The sequence below is a fragment of the Tamandua tetradactyla genome, chromosome 11 (genome assembly GCF_023851605.1).
Source record: "Tamandua tetradactyla isolate mTamTet1 chromosome 11, mTamTet1.pri, whole genome shotgun sequence".
Taxonomy (NCBI): domain Eukaryota; kingdom Metazoa; phylum Chordata; class Mammalia; order Pilosa; family Myrmecophagidae; genus Tamandua; species Tamandua tetradactyla.
This window is the reverse complement of record NC_135337.1, coordinates 41,353,822-41,377,736: the sequence shown is the minus strand read 5'-3', so window position 1 is coordinate 41,377,736 and position 23,915 is coordinate 41,353,822. Positions and strand designations below refer to the sequence as shown.

At 38.0% G+C, this 23,915-nt stretch overlaps 1 protein-coding gene across 3 annotated transcripts in view; it reads left to right on the top strand.

Annotated features, from left to right (window-relative positions):
* Nucleotides 1–21,700, top strand: part of LOC143649489 (uncharacterized) — an 81,278-nt gene extending 59,578 nt beyond the window's left edge. For all 3 annotated transcript variants that reach the window (XM_077119491.1, XM_077119490.1, XM_077119492.1), the window contains 4 exons: nucleotides 14,450–14,573; nucleotides 15,890–16,113; nucleotides 20,702–20,786; nucleotides 21,219–21,700. In XM_077119491.1, coding sequence (XP_076975606.1) covers nucleotides 16,037–16,113; nucleotides 20,702–20,786; nucleotides 21,219–21,365 — 309 coding nt within the window. In that variant the 5' untranslated portion in view covers nucleotides 14,450–14,573; nucleotides 15,890–16,036 and the 3' untranslated portion in view covers nucleotides 21,366–21,700. The remainder of the gene's footprint in view (nucleotides 1–14,449; nucleotides 14,574–15,889; nucleotides 16,114–20,701; nucleotides 20,787–21,218) is intronic.
* Nucleotides 21,701–23,915: the final 2,215 nt, after the last annotated feature.

Here is a 23,915-nt window from a genome sequence, read left to right as displayed (position 1 = left end):
ATCTCTAGTGGAGACTATATCTGCCCTTTTTGCCACTGTATATCCCTAGGACCTTACAGAGGTTGATTCAATCATACAAGTGATCGATAAAACTTGTTGAAGCAGTGAATGAATAACCAAACCAAAGAAATGTATGAAGCATTATGCAGATTGAGATGTTGATGGGAGTGTGTCCAATATTTGAGGGACTGAGAGGAGAACTAAAAGATGCCCCATTTTTGAAAAGATCTAGTAAGTTTAATGATTAGTTATTAATTCAGTGTGGCTGGAACAAAGGGTGATGTAACTGCAGATAAAGGTTAGGGAAATGAGCTGTATGATTTAAATATTTCAGGGGGAAAATATCAAGAGTTTTCCAAAGGTTTAACGAATGTAACCAGGGGCAGAGTCAGAGCCAGGGGGTGAAATGCAGAAAAGTAGGAAAAGCACAGGATGCATTTACTGATGCTTCGGAACTCAGTCACACAAGACAAACCTCTGAGTGTAGCAGGTACCAGTTTGGAGCAAAGGGAAGAATAAGAATCTCAGAAAAAAAACACAGAAATACCTGACTCTGATGTTCTAATACAGTACCCAGTACCCTTGCTGAAAGCAGGAACCCAACCTGGGCAGAGACCAACGTCATACCCATACATACAAAGATTCCATTTGCATATGTAGCAGAAAATCTTTTTCTTTGGTTACGCCTGAATTATTTTCTAAGTAATAAATATAAACAAGTCCAAGAGGTGCTGAGCAAAAGGTTTTGGAGGCAACCAGGTAACACAAGGACTTGACATGATTCAACCTCTGCACAAGCAAATTCAGCAGAAAGCAAGAAGCAGGAAAGCCACAAATCACCTTGGGAGAATTTTCTGCAGTGGAGACCAAAGAAAATTCAAACAGACTTGGTTCACCATTAACAACACATGACAGCTAAAAATCGGAGAGGCCATCATGAACTCTGTTAGCTAAGCACACAAGATGAAGGTCTGGGGAAAAGCAGAAGAGTGCAGAGAGAAATAGGAATGTGAGTAGATGTGCAAAACTTTATAAATTTTTTAGCCAAAAGGTTGGCCATGGATATTGAAAATTGAAACCTATTTTTCGAAAGTGTTTAGGTAATGGTATTTAGAGATAACCTGCTCAGGTCGGGATTAAGGTAATTCAGAACACAGTGGTAAGGAAGACATTGTACATATTTTAGAACTACACGTAGTCTTTGAGACCAAAGGAAAAAAAGGTTTGTTTTGTCTGGAACCTAAATTTTCTGTAGCACATAATTTAACTCAACCTGTCTTTGTAGCTCATTTGAACAATTGAAACACAAGGAGCCCAGAATAAGAATGAGGGCCCTTAATCCTGAATAGCTTAAGGTAATGCCTGGATACATCCCTGAAAATATTAAGCAGATAGTCAAAAAATAATGGCAAAATACCTTGAGGGATAGGAGAAAAAATATGGAACTATTAAATTTCACCATCAAGGAATCTCCTGATACTGTGTCAGACATTAGGGACACCCAAATCAATAGACCAAGCCCTTGATCTTGTGGAGCTTATGTAGCAGAGAAGCTTAGCCTACCTATAGGTATGCCTAAGAGTTACTTCTGGGGGACCTCTTTTGTTGCTCAGATGTGGCCCCACTCTTTCTAAACCCAACTCTGCAAGTGAAATCATTAACCTCCCTCCTACATGGGATATGACATCCAGGGGTGAAAGTCTCCCTGGTGACATGGGAGATGACTCCCAGGGATGAATACAGCCCTGGCACCATGAAATCAACAATTCCATCCTGACCAAATGGGGGAAAAGAAGTGTAACTAAAAAGTATCAGTGACTGAGAGAGTTCAAATACAGTCAAGTGGCTACTCTGGAGGTCACTCTTACACAAGCTTCACTTAGACATTGTTACCTATCATACCTCGTCAAACCTCAAGCAAAACCATTCCTGCCAATCCTAAAGAACACCTAGAGCAATATATAAGATTCTACAAAGTTTTCATCAACTAGGGTAACTTCCAGAAACCTTCAATCTCCAGATGGGTCTCTGGACTGGATAAGTCCTGAAACCTAGAGAGCTCAGCCTCTCCAAAACATTAGTTAGTTCTATCTCCCTACCCCATATTATCAACAGCCCCTTCCAACATGAAAAAGTTAGAATGGGCATAGCCCAAATACCCCTAAAGAGTGGGACAGAAAGATTGAAGGTGATAGTAGAGTTATACAGAGAAGTAGGGTCTAACAAATGAATATGATTGCTGAATCATTAAATTGATAGTTCTTTTAGTCTCTAGTATCTTAGAGCAGCTAGAAATAAAAACCTAAAACTGTGGAGTTGTAACCCATACCAAACTCCAAAATCTCTTGTACAACTAACATTGTGCTGTGCTTTGAAATGTATTGCTTTTTTTGTATATATGTTATTTTTCATAAAAAAGAAAAGGAGTTGACAGTGATGATTAAAAAATTATTTATTCCTTCTAACCTCCAATATTCTAGAGCAGCTAGAAGGAAAAATCTGACATGATGGTATGGTAGCTCATGATAAACTCAGGGTTGTCCTATAACTACTTATTAAAGAGTGCTTTGAAAACTATTGTTTTTCTCTTTCTTTGCTTTGTATATATTTTATATCGTACCATTAAAAAAAGTTGAAAAAAAAAGTGTTTAAGTAATGACTGCCAGGTTATAATCCATTGGGTTTAGGGTAAACTGCAGGTAATATATTTTAAAAATATTTTTAATTTTAAGATCATAATTAGATAATTGTATATGTGGTAGAAAACCAGAGAGAATTAACTCCATTCATCAGAACCACATAAAAGAGATTCACAAAGCTGTGGTCCTTGATCATATTCTTCTAAATATAATTTTAAAAATACTTTTTAACTGCCATCTTTAGAAACTTGAATCGATTCCTAGCTCTAGACTTTCTAGGGATTCTTACAGATCTGAACTCCCTCTCTTGCTCTTTGTATGCCCTAGATCTTTCAGAGTAGCCTCTGTGTTTAATTTTTTAATATAAATTTATTTAAGACTCCATCTTGATCATTTTAGGTAATATACATGCAATATGGTTCAGTCTTCTTAGAGTTATGTTTAGAAGTATAACCAATGAAATGATATGGGGTGGTGTGATTTTCAAGCATTTTAGCAGAATTCATTTTTAAAAGTAAAACATACATCATCACCATATTTATAAAATAGAAAGTAGAGTGAATTCCTTGGTTGAAAGTGGGGCTTGTAGTAGTGGTGGGTGCTTGTAATAAACATGCTACCCGTTCAATGTCCCTTATCCCCGGAAAAGCGTTGGATCACACAGAATCCATAGGTCATAGTTTAGGAACCACTGATGGGGCAGAGAAAGGACTGGACCAAGAATTGGAAAAACTAGCTCCAGCCACACTATGTTATCAAGAAATCATGTGACCTTATCCAATCAGCAGCTCTGAGCCTCAGTCTTCCCCGGGTGAAATAGCAGAGAGAGAATGAATAATTTGGAAGACTCATTCTAATTAATTATATCTTAATATCCTGATAATAGAAGTTTATTTCTTGGAGAAATTATACCTCTTTATTGAATGAAGCTGCATCTGAGCTATAGGTTTTTGTTGTTGTTGTTGTTACTATTATTATTACTTTTATTTTTTTCTCTATATTAACATTCTATATCTTTTTCTGTTGTGTTGCTAGTTCTTCTAAACCGATGCAAATGTACTAAGAAATGATAATCATGCATCTAATGTGATGATGTTAAGAATTACTGATTGCATATGTAGAATGGTATGATTTCTAAATGTTGGGTTAATTTCTTTTTTTTCGTTAATTAATAATAAAAAAAAAAGTTTGTACATATCCATTTAAAATATGTGCTTGTCTGAAATTTCCTGGTCTGGGATTTATCCTTATGTACATTGTGTCTTCATTTCCTATTCTGGGATCGCTTGAAACCACGTAGTCAGAATCCAATCCTCAAATGTTTTCTAATTTTCTTGAACGTTCTTCCTTTTCAGAATTCTGCTGTAATATCAAACCTCTCTGTTCTCCTCTTCTTTTACAGTGCCAGGTTTCTGAGGTCTAGGGGACACATCTTGGTTATTGCTTTCAGATGGCATGGCATGAACACTTTTCCCCCCAGGTTTCGATCACATCCATTTCATCAAACAATTTCCCCTTGTGGCTCAGAATTAGGTCCAGTTTACTGGTTTCTCCAATCCCTTTTTCTGACCTCCAGGAGAAGAAATTATTAGAAATAGTGGCCTCCTTTAGTTATATGGGCAGGGAAGCCAAAACCCGTAATCTCCTGGGGTTTAAAGTGTTTCACTGGCCACCCCTTATCAGTTGAATGGGAATGAATATAGACCAAGTTTTAGCTCCTGAATTTTCATCAGGACAGACCCGTTAAAACGATTAGCATATAGAATGGGGATTGCCAAGTCACTCGGCTGCTGATCCCTCCCCCTTAGGGATGGACTGGCAAGGTTTTTGTGTTCTGGTCCACAGATGGGCCTGCCTTCACTGGTGTCCCTTGTGCATCTTCACAATGTCCAGTACACTCTTTCTCATAAATACAGTGAATGGGGACAAAGCAATCTGAGGGTACTTAGGAGAGACTGATTGGTAGGAAAAATGGAAATGATTCCCCAGTTTTTCATCTTATGTCTAATTTCTCATCAGTTCCTCTTAGTTCCTAACGAAGTCTCCATTTGGATGTCGCAACTCACTTCAAAGAGACCACAACCTAAGTCAATATTGCCTTTCTACCAATATAATTCTCCTTCCCAAGCACCTTTTTAGGTGCTTCTATTCTTCCAGTTTCCCAGTTTCTCCTCCATGACCTTCTAGTTAAAGCACTTTTTTTTTCAGTAATAGGTCATGGGAAAATCTACCCACTTTAAATGGTCCTTTGATTATTATTTTTTCAATTTTCAAAAAATGTGCCAAGTGGAGTGAAAGCTAGAGAAGGTTTGCAAGAGTAGTGTGCTTTTGACTGCTTATTTAACTTCTCCTGAGTTCAAACACAATCTGAGGGTTGAGGAATTTTAATTATAAAGGTTGCATGATAAAATGGCTTCTCAAAGAAACACTGCTGAGTGCCTGTTTGTTAATTGGTTTTTCTTTCTCTGCCAAATGCATTAAGAGTTTGTCATATTTTAAGTATAACGTAATTAGATATAAATTCAAGAGAAGAGTAGACATTATGAAAGTTTTGACCCCAGTTTTCTCAGAAATTATTATCACTAATTATTTTCTCTGAATTTATGTTCATAGCATCCTGTGCCAAGCCACAGAGGCTCCCTGGCATCAAATCTGATCGGGGCTAATAATGGAAATAATGTAGGGACCAGTATCCAAGCTAAGCCTCATGGTGCTCAAATATATCTGTAAGAACGTGCCACCATGCCTTTCCAATGCAATACTGAATCATTCTAAATCTCACACTGAGAGAGGGAAACAAAATATAGAAAATAAAAAATGAACCCAGGAGCAGCAGGTAAAGATTAGCTATAGAGAAACAAACTATGTGATGGATCCAGGTGTTTTCCCTGCTGCCTGGCATCAGTGGGCAAAGCTTTTGAAAGCGCAAGGCCTCCTTTGGTTACTAAGCCCAATTTCAGTTACAGTGCCACGCTCTCCATGGGAAGCAGTGCATATTTACTGGGGTAAACAGAGGTGTGTGAGGTTTGAATAGCATATGGACCTCTTTTTAAGGGAGTGATGGGAACGAAAACAGAGGCCATTTGAAATAACACAGACCTGATGGAATTCTACTTGTTGGGCTCAAACTAAGATTAGAACTAACAAAATTACTTTTAGGCCCAGAGAGGGAGTGTCCTTGAGACCTGTCACTCATGCCAGAACCTACATTGCTATGTGAGTTGTGTCTTAACCCGAGGCACCCAAAAAATATTTGTATGCCAGATGAGATCGTTAAGAAAAATCTATATAGGGCTTAGTTTAGTTTCCTTCTTTCCGTGTTATCTGTAGGGCAAGGTATTTGATTATTTCTTTTAATTTTAGGGAGAGGGAAAGGATTCATTTCAGGGCTTGGCACTTCTCTCAGTCATTGTGGCTATATGGAAGCAAAGTAGGAAAGTGCAGCATTTATTCTTCAAAATCTTGGAATTGAGTTCATATCTGATGATCTGTGACATTTTTTTCTCAGCAGTGATTGTATTTCTCTGGAACAAAGCCAGGCCATTAGAAGAAATGAATAATTTGTTTGTATATTAAATCTGATTTTTTAATGTATTTTTATTGAGATATCTTCACACACCATCCAATCTATCCAACGTATACAATGAATGTTTCACAAGATCATTCATCACCACGATCATTTTTAGAACATTTGCATTACTCCAGAAAATATCTGTTTTAATTAGAACAGGGAGCAATTGCAGATGCTGAGTTAGGAAATAATTTGTGGAAATAACTTGAGAAAATTTATGGCAGAAGAGGCTGTATTGACCAAAGAACAATTCTCTGGTCCTAGCATCTGTTCTGGTTGGTTGGTTAGTTGGTTGGTTGGCTGATTGTTTTTTTATCCCCCAGAGGAAGTGGTAGTACGTACAGTTGGTTCTCTGTCCAGGTCTCCTTTACCAAGTTGGTACAATCATCCTAAACTGCAGTGACTGTTGTCTACTAATGATTCACAACTTCTCTCTTTTCCAGAGTATTGCTCTTCATAGACAAGAGCCCCCTTACAAAGGAAATTATACTCCCCACCCCCTAGGGCAGTCCACAGACAATGATTGGCCTTGAGCAAGAGAACTCAGAAGGCTGATCCACTTGCTCACAGCTGGGTATCTCTGTAGTACAATTTTTGCTCCAATCATTCTCCTACCCAGTGGATCTGGCCAAAGCTAGACTTGGCTCTTTCCTTTTCCTGTCTTGCTTCTCTCACCCAGTCATAGGATTTTTCTAAAGAGCATACTCTCAATAAATTAAGGGCACTGGATTTATGTCTCAGGTTTTGCTTCTTGGGAACCCAAACTAAGACTGGTGCAATTTTTTTTTTCTATCTTACATTAGATTTTAAATCTCCATAATCTAGGCAAATCATTTCATGATGATGAAGAAACTGATTAATGAGATTATTAACTATTTAAGGGCTTCCTGATATGCTGAATCACTATTTTAGGTCCTGTGAGAAATCACTGCTTTCTCAGTACTTCCCTTGTGCCTTGTCCATGCTCTATAATAGTACTTACCACATCATATGGTAATTATTGGTTAATATACTTTCTCTACTCATTAGATCATATATTCTTTGAGGGCAAGAGCTGGGTTATATTCATTTTGTCCATCCTATCCCTTCTTCCCATCTCACACGTATATCAACTCTAGCACAGTTCTGAACAAATAGCAGTGAGCTCAGTAAATCTTCATAGAATGAATGAATGAATCAAGATCACATTATGTCCTGTGTGAACCCTAGCCCTTTTGCCTTTGTTGGCTACTTCCTTCATCAAAAAAAGACAGAATTCTATTTTATGATATATTTGGTATAAAGATGAATATATTAGTATTATATTTTAAAACATTTTCTTTGACCTAAAAGTTCTCTTATTTTAGTTTCTGATTTCCAATGTAACTCTAAAAGTATTGCAGACCTTACATATTGTACCTATTGAGCCTAATTGACAAGCCAGCCCTCGAATGAATGGCCACATCTATTAAACAATGAAACTTTTCTTATAGGCATTTATCTTTACTTATGTAGGCTGATTTAGGTTTATTTCACCCAGTTTGAATAATATATAAAATGTTTGAATACATATTCTTTTTCGTGTGTGTTTTTTAACTAGAGTAGTTATTATATTTTTTATTTTTATTTTTTTGCATGGGTAGACACTGGGAATCAAACCTGGGTCTCCGGCATGGCAGGTGAGAATTCTGCCACTAAGCCATCATCACACCACCCTAGAGTAGTTACTTTTAATCCATATGTTACATCATGGGGAATTTACTAGAAATGTTAATGTGAAGTACTGCTCAGTTCATTTTGAATAGCAATTTAAAATGACTGGCCAAACTTATTGCTAGCTGGACACCCTACCATTCTTTGACTAGAACAAGAAAAACATTAAAATTCACAAGAAAAAATTAATTTCCTAGTATAACATTAGGGATGATGATTTCAAATAGCCACTATATATTATTAGTTCATAACTACTATCTACAAAATGTCATGAAAATTAAATTTCAGATGGTAGATGAGGTTTGTCTCACTGAAAAAAAAAGTTTTAATAAATATTAAGCACAGAAGTATTGGGGGATGATGAAGATTCAGAAATTAAGCATTGAGCATGTGGGCATCCATGTGACACCAAAGAATTAAGGACTCAAAAAATTGCTTAGCTAAATGCAACAGCCAAGAAGGCTGATCTCACTATTTTTGTGCTGCGAGGAATGACAGTTCATCTAATGGAAAATCTTTCTTCACGATTTATGCGTTGTTAGAAATACTGCATATTAGGATTAATTAGGATTTGAGAGACATGGATTCTTAGAAATGAGGCAGGGCCTTAGTGATCCATATCCCTTTCTGTATAGAAATAACCTACCCAACATCCTGCAAAATATTAAACAGTGACAGCTTTAATATTCTCCATTATGGGAAACTTACTCCCTACAAAGCAACCTGTTCTTCTGTTGTACAATTGTAATTTTTTTTTAATCCTGTTGATGTTTAGCAAAAATATACTCCTCCCCTTCCAAAAAGTATACAAAGTTAACTCTTCATTTAGGTGGTGTTTCACTTTCTTGGGCTGCTCAAGCTAATACCATACAACCGTCTGGCTTAAACAATGGGAATTTATTCACTCAGTATTGAGGCTAGGAAAAGTCTTTATCAAGGTATCATTCAGGCAGTGCTTTCTTCCCAAAGGCTGGTGTTCTAGAGCTGGCTGCTGGTGATCCTTGTCCTTGGCTCCTCAGCACATGACAATACACATGACAGCCTCTTCTGGTCTCTCCCTTCTCTTTAGGGTTCCACTGAATTTCAGCTTCTTGCTTCCTGTGACATTCTCTCTCTCTCATGTTTGAATTTCATTCTTCTTATAAAGAACTTCAACAATAGGATTCAGACCCATACCTTAACTGAAATAGCCTTATCGAAAGGGTGTACTTACAAGGGACTCACACCCACAGGAATGAATTAAGTTTCAGAGCATTTTTTTAATGGGGTACATAGCTCCAAACCATCACAGATGGTATGTTAGGAAAGTGACAGATAGAACAGTATTCACTTTCCAGAATTGTATTCTCCAGCACTAAAGCAATAAATATTTTTTAACCTTTAGTGATTTTGAATAAAAAAAAATCTTTCAGATAGTGTGGAATGGTAGACAACGTGGAAGGTTTTGAAACAGAGAATTATGAGTTTTAAACCTGGCTTATACATTTATTCGCCTCTGTCTGACCTAAGGAAGTGACTTAAACTCTCAAAGACTTATTTTTGTCACCTCCAAAACCTTAAGGGTTGAGGGAATTAGAGACAGTGTACATAAAGCACCTAGCACAATTCTTGCTACGAAGAAAATGTTCAAAATATGGCAGCTGCAATTAGTTTGTCTCCTTAAACATGCTAACTTTATTTTGACATTATAATGATTCAGGGGTGATAATTATGAATGTTAATTATTGTACAGCACTTGAAACAGGTCTCAGTGTTTATCACCACCTTAAAAGTACCCCCAAACTGCTCTCTCTGGTTCTGTGGTTGCCTTTTAATTTTTCTCCTTCATTGCTCCTTGCTGTCAGATCATACTGGCTATTGTCAGTGTGTCCTCCTCCTAATTTTGTCTGCTCAGGTCTGTGAATCAACCAAACAACAGCCAAGAAGTCAAACTTTTCATCATTCTGTTTAAAATAAGTGGTCATAGATTCTGCAGAGGAATTCTGAGATTCCCTTAAAAAGTCAAGTTTTCCCATTTCAGAGCCTAGGTTTTAGTGCATGTGTGCTATGTCAGTTATTTCAGCACCTGCTGAGGACTTTTTGCCTTCCTGCCAGGCTCATGATTGTCCTGTGGAGAGTAGAGATTATCAGAGGGCTGACATTTTGATAAATACAGAAGGTGGATAGATGGAAGATGATATAGTCTGTCTGTATTCCCAAGAAGATAGTACACCTCTGTTCTCCATCAGTAAAATCAGGCACAAACATGAAACCTGAGCCATTTCACAACTGAACAATGAAACAGATAATGTAAAATAGATATGAAATAGAGAAAGACATAAAGCATCTTCCTTATAATCTAACTAATCAATGCTGTTACATATGTTGTACCCTCTCTTTTAAAAAGTGGATGATGAATCTATTTGCAGTCTTATCTATTAGAATAAAAACTAAACACATTTGTTTTCAGATATACAACTTTTTCATTTCCTGAGATCCCCATTCATATGCTTTCTTCTAACATGCTTTAGACAGCCAGAGTTTTTGTATATAGCTCTCATTGTGAGCCTTTATTCTAAATTGTATTTTGATTTAGTTGTGTGGTTTTCAAGTGGTTTTCAGCAATGCTGTACCTGATTTCTTTACTAGTCGGTAAAAATAAGATATTTTTGGTTATATTTTATTTGATTAAGTCTAGCAGCAGTTTACCCAATGATTTTACTAAGTTTAAAAAATCAATATAAAGTCGCCTCTCTTTTAGATTTCTGCTTTTTTCAAATGATATATGCACTACATGCGTGTAAGGACCCCAGTAAAGAAATAAAAGTTAGATTGCCATCATATTCTTGACATACCCAAGTTGAATAAAGAGTGAATGTTTCTGTGCTTAGATAAACACATAGTTGGTCCAAGTTGGTAGGATCAGTTTTCTATTGCTATGAAGCAATTACTCCAAACAAACATTTATTATCACAGTTTTTGTGGGTCAGAAATCCAGGTGCAGCATAGCTAGCTGGGTGCCTCTGGCTCACGGTCTCTCGGGAAGGTGCAGTCAAGCCATTGGCAGGGACCAGCTACAGGCACGTCAAGGTTCAACTGGGATTACAGAATCTGCTTCCAGACTCGCTCACCCAGGGGTTGGCAGACCTTAGCAGATCCACTTCTAAGCTCAGCTCGCCCATGTGGCCTCTCATCCTGTAGGTCTCCCCACAGACTGTTAAGTGTCTTCACAACATGGCAGCTGGTGATGAGAAAGTGAAAGTGAGAGAATCAGAGACAAGGACAGAACAGACTGTGCCAGAGAATGCTAAAAATGGAAACCACAAATCTCATGACATCCCATCACTTTTGCCATATTCTGTTCATTAAAAGTGAATCCCTAGGTGCAGTTCACACTCAAGGAGAGGGGATTACACAGAGGCGGGAATCCCAGGAAGTGGAGATCATTGAGGGACGTTTTAGTGGCTGCCTACTGCAGTGGAATAAAATGTATGGGTTTATATTTACCAACTTTTCTTCACCCTGACAGTTTGGACATAGCAAAAAAAAAAAAAATTAAATCCTTATCTGATGGTTTTTCTATATAATCATGAACTACCTGCATATCCACTTATTACAGAAATATCCTATTTAAACTACTACCCAAAACACTCCAACAAACAGCCTTTTGTTATGTATAGTCATCATGGCACACAAGTTCTAGCTGATCATCTGAGCTCATGTCTGCCTCTAACTGAAGGATCGTAGTACTGGGAAGTAGCTGCAAAAGCAATTAACATTGACTGAGCTCCTCCAATGGGGCAGACTGTTTTCAAACATGTTCATGCAGATTATATTTTATCTTCACCCAAACCTGCAAAGAATGTCCTTTTGTTCCCAATGCATAGATGAAGAACTTAAAGGTAAGTAACTAGCCTATGGTCCCACACTTGAAAAAAGGCAAGGGATTCAGGATTCAAACCAAAGTTTTAGGGATCGAGAACCCATGCCATGTCCACTAGTACATCATACTGACCCATGCCTAATATCTTTGAGTCTGGGCCTTAGTTTTTCCCAGGAAATGTTTAATGGACAAATACCATATATCTAAAAGATCTGTTGGCATAGCCATATCCATATCTGTCTGTCTATCTTTCACACACCATATATTCATATACACATGCATGATATATGCATATAATATGTATAGCAGGAAATGGATATATAATACAAAGATGTAGACGCATAGGTCAGAAATCCTTAAAATAAAGTACCATTTTATACTAATTCCAAGTAGTATTCACGTATTGGGAGTTTGTATTAGATTAGCTGACTAGGTATGATGCTTGATTTCCTCATCTGTCATTTTCCAAGAACTTCTGAAACTCTCTGGTTGGCGACAGGGAAAGAGTTACGATCTGAGCAAAAAAATTAGATTCACACTCAGACTAACTGTCTTTAAGTCTTGGCTCTATCATTTATTTTCAGCCATACAACCTTGGGCCATATGCTTAGGCTGTCTAAGCCTGTGGTTTCCTTAGTTTTGCACTTCCGCTAACATTTCTTGAGTACCTACTACAGATCAGACTGTGCACTGATGACTTTTGCATAAATCATCTCAATTTGTAAACTGTGATAGCAATGCCACCTAGCAAGGTTGCTGTGATGATGAAGTGGGCTGATGCACATGTGAGGCCTTTATAAACGGCACAGGCTCCTACAAATGTTAGAGTGTGTCATTTTTCCGTTTTCCACTCTGGTGCCTCCAAATGATAAAACTGTAATTTTGACCTTAGAAACCACTGCTCATCTAGCTTTATCCTCTAGCTAAATGATCCAGAGGTAATCTAAGAGTTATATTAATCTTCTCCAGTCTCAACTTTAAGTCTTATCACTCCTCTGCTGAATAAACAAACAAACGTCAAAACCTGAATAATATCCAACTCACTTCCATGATATATAATTTAAGGTCTTCCACCATCTAACCTCAACTTGCGTTTCCAACTTTATTTTCCATTACATATTCTGCATCAGCTTTTCAACAAAGTAAAATAACTTGCCATCCTCCTCTTCAAACTCTAAACTTTGTTTCCTTGTGGCTTGTGCTGGCATTCCCTTTCTCTGGTCTTTGCAATTGATACATGTAAAGCATTAGGACACAGCCTGGAATGTGGTAAATCCATAATAAATCATAGGAGTTATTATTTTCACTATGACTGTTACCATCACCACTATCACTACCAGTCCTTCAAGTCCTATTGCAATATTTCCTCCATTACAAACCTACGTTACACGCTCTTCTACACGTGCACAGCACTATTTCCTAACATTTCCAGGGGGGACTTTAGTCACTTTCTATGATGTGTGAAATTATACACAAATCCATTCAACATATATTTACTTAGCACCTAATTCCTAGCAGACCCATGTTAGATAAGATGCCATGCCTAACCCTCCTAACTGGTTTCCTTGCTTCTCCTCCTCTTGCACCTCTACCGTCTTCTGTCAACATAGCTGCTAGAGTGAATCTTCTAAATCTTACATCAAATTGTATCAATTCTTTGCTAAAAATCATGCCACGGATCCCTGTTTTACTCAGAGTTTTCACTTGCAGTGGTTTATAAGACTTTTGTCATGTGACTCTGCAAAATTTCATCAAAGTTTCAGCAAAGGCCCCATCCCCTACTGTTTTCTTCCTTGATCACTCTGCTCCAGCCACGCTGGCCTTCTTGATGTCCCTCAATCTTACCCTCAGTGTATTTGTACTGACTATTCCCTCTACTGGAATATATAGGAAGATCCGAGAGATCTACTTGGCCCCTTTTAAAGGTTGCTTTAAATATTACCTTCTCAAAGAAGCCTGCTCTGATCATACTATTTAACTTGCTCCCCAGCTACTCTCACTCTGCTCTGGTTTTTCTTTGTCTATGGTATTTATCCCCTTCTATCCAAAGCATAATTTACTTCTTATGTTAATTGTTTATTATCAGTCTCTTCCTCTTGCTTCAAGAGCATAGAGGGTAGGGATATTTACTGGTTTTGTTCACTGATATATTCTATGCAATTATTGTGCCTGATACAGAGTAGACTCAATATCTGATGTCCTAATTTCCATACCTTCAGAGAACCTAACACAGCATCATACAGGTAGGAGTTGTTAAATAAATATTTGTTATTGAATCACTTTTAATCTCTTTAAATCATATTTCTAGCATTTTCAAGTGGCTTCATTGTTCACATTTCTAATAGAATGTATTTCTGACATTATGTATTATATATGTATATATATAAATGTATATATGTGTGTGTGTTTGTGCATGTGTATATATCCTCTCAGGTCTTCAGGCACTATATTGTGAATATGTGATGTTTCAACGGGAAGTTTTCCTTTTCAGTTTTGAAAAAGTAATCAACATGCATACTAACTTCAGGTTTTCTTCAGTCCTCTTTTCTTGCACTTAAAGCATGGGCATATATACTAGGTATTTGTGGTTAGTAAATTGGTAAATCAAAAGAAAAATCAATTCAGTTCAATTCAGCCAATAATTAATAAATATCTACAATGTGAACTATTTCACTGGTTTTACAGAGAGAAAGAAACAACACTTCTACTCTGAAGTTGTCATAAAATCCTGGGTGAAAGAAACATATGAACAACTGGTTATAAAATAAAAGCAAATATAAGAACCAGAGAAAGGATACAAAGTTGTCTGGTGAGTTTGTGTAGATTGCGTATATCTGAAAAGAGGCATTCATCTCTCTGCTCTTCGGCCAAACCCCTGCCAGGGCAAGTTCCCTCCATAAAGAGGTTAACATTCAATTAACCAGAAAATCCATTAATCAGAATGCCTTGCCTCTCAAACTTGTCCAATGACAAAGGGTTTAGTGTTCTTTCATCCTTTTGCGCATCTACGCTGTCTTTGAGCAGCATGAAAGGCGATGTAAGTAATAACCCTGAAGCTAGACTTTAAAGCTGATCACAATCATTTGGTAACTTGACCCCCCTCTCCCCCAGGCCTCCCTCCACCTTGATGGATTTCGACTGGGGGCTGCTCCCAGTTCCTTTGTGAAATTTTTTGCTCACGATGACTGATTGACAAGTGGAGACTTTTCCTTTACTGGGGAAAAGAAATTTCCAGGGTCATGCTCCTTGTATTTGCAAAGAGCTCTAAAAGCTCTGCAGAGTGAAAAGAGTCAAAATTGACTTCTTCCTGATGATCACAAACTTCATGACAGGGGGAGAAAAACAAACAGGGAGATTGAAGCTGCGATGCAGAATGTGAAGATAACTACCAAGAAGGATGATTTCAAAACAGTCCTCTAGGTAAATATGGAGTTAGATACGCAACTAGAAGCTACAGACATTAGAGAGAGGGTACACAGGCTGAAGGGCCTCAACCCCAATCAAGACAGGGTCTGCAGTAGCGACTGCCAAGAGAGAAGGATGACACACTACTGTGCGGACAACTTGCTTCATGAAAAACACAACGCCTACCACAGTTTCTATGGACTTGCTATTCCTTCAAGATTATACTATGTATGTCCTCGTAGGTGCTTCAGTTGTTTCAGGAAAAAAATTATATTTCCAATATACATATTCATATGCCTATAAACTATATCTGTAGTCTCCATACTCATCTTGATTTATTCATAAGGCCCTGCAAAATTCATAGCTTAGCAAGGAAATGTTTTAACTCTTCTTATCTCTTTTGTGGTCATTTTCAAAACAGGATGACTAAAAGGTGGGAGTTTCAAGTTCCAGCCGCTTCGGAGCACAAAAGAGTTCCATATACTTTAGATCTTCATTCCTAATAACAAAGTCCTGAATTTTGAAGAGGGATATTTTTATCCCCAGGAAATAATCTTCTTTAGAAAAAAAAATAGCTGAAAAAAAAAAAAACTAGTTATATTGGTATGTGTTTAAGCCTTTATATTGAGAAGGGAGATTATTAGCATAGTGGTTTGAGAAAATAAGTAGGATTCCTGTTTAATGAAACCCATTTTCATTACTGCTTGGCTTCGTGACTAGATAGCCAAAGGCAAGAAGGGTGCAGAAGCTGGTGTTGAACGAGCTGATTACGGAGAAGTCATAAGGATACAAAGTGAGAAGCCGGTGGGGTTATATGGGAGGATGTGAGGAAGTGGGACGTTGTGAAAAAGGCTCTGAGAGGGCGACATGGAAAAGGAATCAACTCCAACACACCGCAACCCCGCGTCCATCATCTGGAATGCGCTCCTGGCCCGAGTCACTGAGTAAGATTCAGATACATTACCCTTTCCATAATTTCATCACTAACAAATATGACTGTTCACTAGTGAGAATGAAAACGATTAGATTTCATGCTTGAGGATTCCTAGGAATTTCCTGCACCTTGGAAAAATCTCTAGTTTTATATCAGAGCTCAGAAACAAAAAATTATGTGCTTGTTTAGCTTTTCACAAAGAAAGTTCCAAATGCATAAGAATATTAATTGCTAATGAGAATGTAAAGAGGTGAAGAAAAAAAAAGGGGAAATTTCATTTATTAGTGTCCCCAATAAAGGAGTAGATTTTAACCATAGATGCAAAGCATGAGTGTGAGATCTGGTTCATTCCCAGGAAAGACAGTTGAAATTATCATGGCTCTGTCTGCCCACCTATAAAATGAAGAGTAAATACACACTTCAGGTTTGACAGGGGACTATTAAAAGGTTTACTTCTATAATTGATGTAAAGGGCATTGAGTTATCCGAATAAATGAAATTATGTAAATGGAAAGTATCATAAACTTTCACATCCATATATCATTCATGATCCCCCAGTCAGCAAGCAAGTCTGGACAGAAGTATTTCCCCCATAAATAATTTTCTGAACAAAAAGTTAAAAAACCCAATGCTCTGGAAAACATAGTAAGCTCCATACCATATAATTAGTTGAGAAAGGAATTGTGCTGGTCATTTCTACAGTGTTCACACTATCATCCACTCTCCAGAAACATTCAATTAAGTCATCCTATTGTTTACAAATCACATGCAAACCCAAATATTGCAAGGTTAGCCTGTTCTTCAAATAGCTACACTTCTGACATAATTTCACAGCAAACTGGAAATACAGAGATGCAAGAGCTTTCCCGGTTGTTGCTAATCTTCCCACTCCAAATTATACTGCTGCTTCTGTATTTTCTGCTACATTTGCTCTTTTTCAGGTGGAGCTGACAATTCTGAGGTCACACTGGGTCATCAATGGCAAGCTGACAGTAGGACACATGGCTGTTTGAGCTAAGTCATTAATAAGTGAACCCATGGAGCGCCATTTCATTAGCGAATGTATCATTAAAAGCATCACCTCCATGACTTACTCATTGTTCTTTGCCCAGCCTGGCCCCTGCCTTGAAGCCTTAAAAATAAAGAAACCATGCTAGCCCACTGAAGGGCTGAGACCAGCTAATTAGCAGCACCTTTCCTGCATATTTTCTTCTCTATATGGCACAGAGCAAGGGTATCTCTCTCCCCACCCCCAACTATAGCTATTTGCTTCGGGGAAAGAGAGGGAGGAGGAGAAGCGATAATGATCCAAAGCAGGGAAATAAAGCCAGGGATCTAGGAGACAGCAGCTTGTGTCCAGGGTCCAAGACTCAATAGTTCTATTTTGGCATTATTTGGTTGAGAATACCAAATGCCTTAGCACATAACAGCCCTGGGTATTAGCCCCATCTCTACTACTTACTAGCTCTGTGAACTCAGACAAGTTACCTAATGTCTCTGAATCTCAGTTTCCACATTTGTAAAATGGGAATGGGAATTTGTCAAATGGAACACATGTAGAGTATGTAACACAAATGCCCTTATTACTATCAGCTTCAAAAATACATCAGCATCTCTAAAATGACTCAAGCATTTCTTCCTCGGCAAGTCTTCTGGGCTAGTCTACATCTCCCTGTTCCCTAAGGACCTCATTATCAGTCTGAGTTCGGTTTCCAGACTTTGTGTTCTCCAAATACATTGTTCTCACAGCACTTATTAATCCACGCTATCTTCTGTTCAGGACTCCAAATACATCATGACAGACACAGTTGTAAGCAAAGGTACACTTTCAAGATGGCTGACTAAGACTGATTTATATGGTCATAGAACTGGATTAAACCACAAAACCACACAGTAATCACATCTAAAATGGCTACAATGCTAGCTAGCACTTGAATCACCCAAATGATCTAAATAGCTGACAACTGCAGCCTACAGGCATGATCTGAAACAGAAAGAAAGTAGACCTGGGAAGTCCTTCATTTTTTCATTCAACACATACTTATTGAGAGCCTACTATGTACCATGCACTGGAGAAAGAATGGTGAACAAGACATAAATTATTTACAACTGTGATAAATGCTAGTAAGAAATACAAAGTGTACAAGAGTGAGTCACAGTCCTGAGGTCATAGAAAATTTTCCTTATGGAATGATATATTCATCAGCCATTGCTGCAATCACTGCTGCATGACAAACTACTCCAAAACTTAGTGGCTTACAAGAATAGGCACTTTTTATTCTCATTCACAAATCTGTGAGTTATCTGCAGCAGTTGTGCTTTAGATTGTAGGTTTCCAGGGATTAGCTACAAAATCAGGGCAAGTAAATCTCTGCTCTCTGCTCCCAATTTGGGGCCCAGGATGAAGAAGCAGCACCTGTCTTAGACTTGCCCTTCTCATGATTAGAAGAGAAGTCCAAGTGGCCAAACCCAACCACACAAGCATATGCAAGGTCTCCCTTCATGCCACATCCCCTAATATTCCAACAGCTTAAACCCAGTCACATGACCAAACCCATTGTCCATGGAGTGGACAATATACCCCACCTACTATAGTTCTCTGCAAAGTCATACAACAGAGGGAGTAAGTGAGGAATAACAAAGCATAATTCAATCACAATTGGCTTTAAGTGCCAGTTATGCTAAAACATAAAGTATAAGCCAGCATTAACCAGGCAGAGGAGAATTCAGTAGGACTAACATGAGTTAGTTGTTCCTTCAATTAAGAAGAATTGTAGTTATTCTCAGACACTATTTTCTACGTCACATGTCTAAGATACTAATAATAACTAACTTTTCTCTCTAGTCCCCTGCCGTGGTCCTTGAAAAAGATAAACAATACACCCCAATAGTTGTATGGGGTAGCTGGGGAGATCTTTTATGCTATTCCTAAAGGGAATTTTATAAGCCCCATAGAAGTTTGTAAGACAATATGGATACTTGTTACAAATGGTAGCACTTACTCCCCTTAATTGAAATGTATGAGGACTGTGGAACAAGGGTAAAAGTAGGATTTGTCTATCTATCATTATGACAAATGGACAGTTTATCGCTTTGCATTTGCTCAGCACTGCAGGAAAAGGGTGTAAGTTCAGAAAAATCCATTTCCCACAGAGCAATTATCAATTTTAATATTAAATTTTAAAATGATTTTTAATTTATCAACTGGTCCCTGAATTCAAAGTTGGAACTGTCAGATCTCTGCCTTGGATATTAGGCTGATGATGGTTCATATTCAAAGTCCATAGATAATGAAGATTTTGTAAATCTGTAATGCAGTTCTTTTTTTTCTCATTGTAAAATAATTGATCTTGTTGCCATTAGGGAGATGATCAACTGCTCTACATTTCTTTCTGTCGCCTATACTTTTTTTTGGTTCAAATGCAAAGCAAAACATTCCAAACTAGAACCCAATGTTCATTAAGGCTGCCTGATCCCTGGAAAAGCAGTGTCCTGCTTCACTGAAACTTTGAAAGTTTCCTACTTTGATGCAGTGTTGAAAAAGCAGTAAAACAGAGGTGAGCAGTTTTATAGTGAGAGGTCAAAAAAGTATTGCTCTTCTTTTGCCCTTCATTCTCTTGGCAGCAGAACCTTCTCTGGTCTTTGGTTCAGAGTCCAGGAGAAAATTCTCATTCAGTTAAAAACAAAAGTGAGTCAATTCGTGCTCACCAAAATTCACACATGGGAAGCTAAGACTGCCACAGAGACCAAAGTGCCCTGCTGGGTCCTGACTTGACAAAGGGCCTTGAAGGGTATTGAGTTGGCCAGACCCTGGGATATGTAATAGTTCTTAGAACTTAACCTTTCCTCAATGCTTAGACACCATCAAGGTCCTGTCCAGGTCTCAGATGCCGCTCTACAATCCAGCTGTAAGATGGCACTGCCCGTCAAGATCTAAGACACTGTCTTCAAGATCTAAGACACAGCTTTCCTCTCCAGGTCTAAGGAAGCATAAATAATAAAATCATTGAAACACTCTTCACTAATCAGATGGCCAGTGTACTGTCATATTAATTATAGTAATTCCTGATCTTCCACATAACTTCTGAAACCTAAGCATGCTTTGATTTTGTTTCCTTTCAGAATTTTCTAATTCCTCTAGAAACTTATATGATGGAAGACCTGAGCAATTTAAGTAGTAAATGATTGCCAAGAATTCTGAATTCAAATGTAATTTGGCTTCTTATCATCATCTATCTTCTAAGGTGGAAATATTCCACTTTATATGGAAATGAGAACAACTAGCTAGCCGATAAAAGGCAGATATAATTTTCTCCCCAATTTAATGGAAACTGCTAGATCTAAAGCACCCTGAAGGTAAGGCAGCATCTGCTATAGTTTCTGCATCATGGTAAATACCTTGCACGATGCCCAGCACATGAGAGGCATGAAAAATATTAGTATGGATATATACATGACTGTTAAGCCAGCCCAAGGCTGTTGAATGACTCAAAATAACCCACATCAGAAGAAAGGACAAAAATCCTGCTTATCTTCTAAAAGGTGTGATTTTTTTTCCCCCCAGAAGAAAAATTTCAAAACCACTTCTTTTTCCCCAGGGAGAGAGAAGATCAATGCCAGCCACCCAGCAGTCACCAGACACCCCACGGTGTGTGCAGACCTGATGGAGGAAAGAAAATTGAGGTGAGAAAATAGATTTCACTTTTGTGCTTTAAAGTGGTTATTATAAGCAATAGGGAAGAAATAATTATTTTTTAAATGATAAGCAACAACCTGAACAATGTGACAATATTCTATTTAAATGTAACTTTGTGAAACGTGGTTATTTGGTGGGTGCCTAGTTCTCCCACTTTGGATGCCTTTAGGCTGTCAGTGAGAAAAACAACTTCGAGTCAAATCACATCAGGCAATAAGTTGCTGGTTGTTCTTGCCATTTTCCTAAGGAGCATAATGGAAAGACCTCTTTGCTCCCTCTGACAACAAAAACAACCACAGCCATTTAAAAAAAAAAAAGATTTTTATTCTTTTATGCAAAATTGTGCAGTCTTCTCCACATCAAGACTTTCAGTGGCATGGTTTTGTTTCTGATGAGTTTTTTTTTTTTCTTTTTGACAGCATATGACTTCTTCAATCATAGACAGAGAAATAGTCAAGAGGATAGCATCACAAACAGGACTCCAGCAGCTTTGGAAATTAGAATCTTGCTTTCTCTTCCTGAATATAAAATTCAGATCTCCAGATAAATTCCAGACCCCTCACTAACTCTTTCTCATCCACCCTTTCAAATCCTGTCATCTTCAGGGCCCATAATTTCATTTCAGCATCTAGTTCACAGAACTCTTTCAGAAAGGTAGAGGAAAAAGCATCTCTCATCCTGCCTCTACTTTGCCACTCCTTTGCACCAATTATAACACCCTGGAACACTCAGCAATGTTTCTGCCAACTCTGATGCTCTGATTCCCGAGCAATCAGAGAGGAGTCCCAGCCAAAGAAGACAGAACAGCGTTAGCAGACAAATGGAAGACTGGATACATTTTCCTATGAAGCCTACTGGGGCTCATTTACCAGAATCTTAGTCTCTTTTAATAAAGAGTTGACTTCAGTCTTTATAAAGCATGACAACCCTTAAGCGCCAAACAACTGGGGCTACTCAACATAGGAGGAGAGTGGCCTCTAAGAAGCCACCTGGGTGGTTGCAATGATATTTATTTCATCATCTGCACCAGAGCACAAGATCTAGAAAGGGACCTTCATTCCAGATAGTGGTTCTGACCATGAGTATAATATAGTCTTGGAAGCAGATACTAACTCAGAGGGTTTCTTGAATAATAGAAAGTCCAAGACAGCTAACGATCTACAGGGGGATTGAGAGTCATGGGATCTCTACCTCTTATGGTCCACTGGGTCTAGGGACCCTGATAAACACAAAGTAGAAGCTTTGTGCATTTCCTGAAATACTTCATTAATATATAAGCATTTGTATTGTGTGTGCGTGTGTTTCCATTCTCAGCCCATAGGACTTATCAATCTTTAGGAGTTAGCTCAGCAGCAAAGCGAAGTTTGTTTCCTTTACCTTCAACTGCTTCATGTCAGCTTATAAAAATAGAAATCAGTCAAATATCCAAACTAACAGCATTTCATCAGTCTTACTTTGCCCTTAATAATTCATCCCTCTTATGTTTACTCTAATACCTGTGCAGCATAAATATGCATGATATGCAGCTGTGTATGTTTAAGCATTTTCATGGATAGACTAACAGCGGGAGACTTTTGACCTTGGTCTGAAGAGAAAAAAGTTCCTGCAGTAACTAATGACAGAAATGACAGTCTCATACTTTAAATTAAAGGGGGAAGGGGAGAAAACCCTTCCCAGGACAGAATTTCTTAACTACGATTTAGATTTCAGTCTAAGAAGTTTTTTTTATAAATTACATTTAGAAACAGTTATTTTTTTTTCCTGCACCAGGCTTAACAAAGATAATACCTATCCATTTGCCAAAAACTTTATAGAGATGTTGTGAGAAATAATAAAAGAATGTCTGTGGAGCCTTGGAACTCCTTGGGATAAATATGCTAATAAATACAAAGGCTTTTTATTAACTCTAGTAAATATCCTGTCAGGACAAAAAGGAAAACCACAATAAGAGTGAGATTTGGGTGAAATCTGCTAACTCCTAATCCAATTATTCTAGAGGCTTTGATTGTTTTTTCCTAACTCTCTTAAATGTGTAAGGAGTGTATTAGATATTTAACATCTTATTTTCTCACTGCTTGAGGTTTTTCGATATCTTGGCAAATAATGCCAGGTATTAACAAAGACCAAGTAAGCACCTATAGATTGCTGGCACCTCATCTTTTTCACTGCAGTCAAGAAGCAGTAAAAGACATGAACATGGAGCTTTGTTGTTTATAACGTGTATCATATGCTTTCAATCTCAAAGTGAATTTTCCAGATGTTTTGGTCCATCTCTTTAGTGTGTTTGAACACTGCGCTGTTTTCTCCTTTTCTGTTTCTCCTAAAATATACAAAGTCAAAGGCTCAGGCTGAATTGAACTCATTCATCCTTCTTTACCATTTTTCAATGAAAAATCAGGTGAAAGGGAAAACAATACCTCCAAGATCCCATTTGCAGATATAATATTATGAGAAACCTGACACAGAGTTATGTACCGGCTTGTAATGGCACAATTAGGATCTTTATCTGAACAGGAAAGCGTGGGCCGAAAGGCATTTTTCATTTTCTGAACAAGCACCAACCAAACTCGGGAGGCTGTCAAAGTTAAAGAGGCAGAATGTTGCATTGATAAGTTGTACTTGGTGATGCTTTTTCTGGGCCCAGAGAATGACAGATCCAGAAATCAGCATCTGTCCTAGAGGGAATTCCAAAACTCTGCTGCAGGTATTACTTCCGTTGGTAGGGTCACAATTGAAACACCAGATGGGCAAAGAAAATGGAGCTTCTTTCTTTTCTACAATTGATAAAATCTCTCTCATAAACTCTCTCCTTGCTGAATAGTTGATGGGGGTGGAGGGTGTAGAGTAACAGGCTTTAATGATGTCTCAGTCTCCTCTGGGTTGCATGGCCTCTTCTGGATGATGTTTCAATCAATTCAAAGTTTGCTTCTCAATGATATTATTTCTTCTTTCTTCCTCTTCTTTCACCAAATGATGCTTGGGTGTAGGGGCAAGTTGCAGTCCTCATGATTTGGGGATGAAGAGGCCCTTAGTCTTGTGCTATTACCTAGCAGGTGTCCATGGCAAGCTGACTGGTCCAGTCTTTGAGTATTCCCTGACTGGAAATGCTCCTAGTG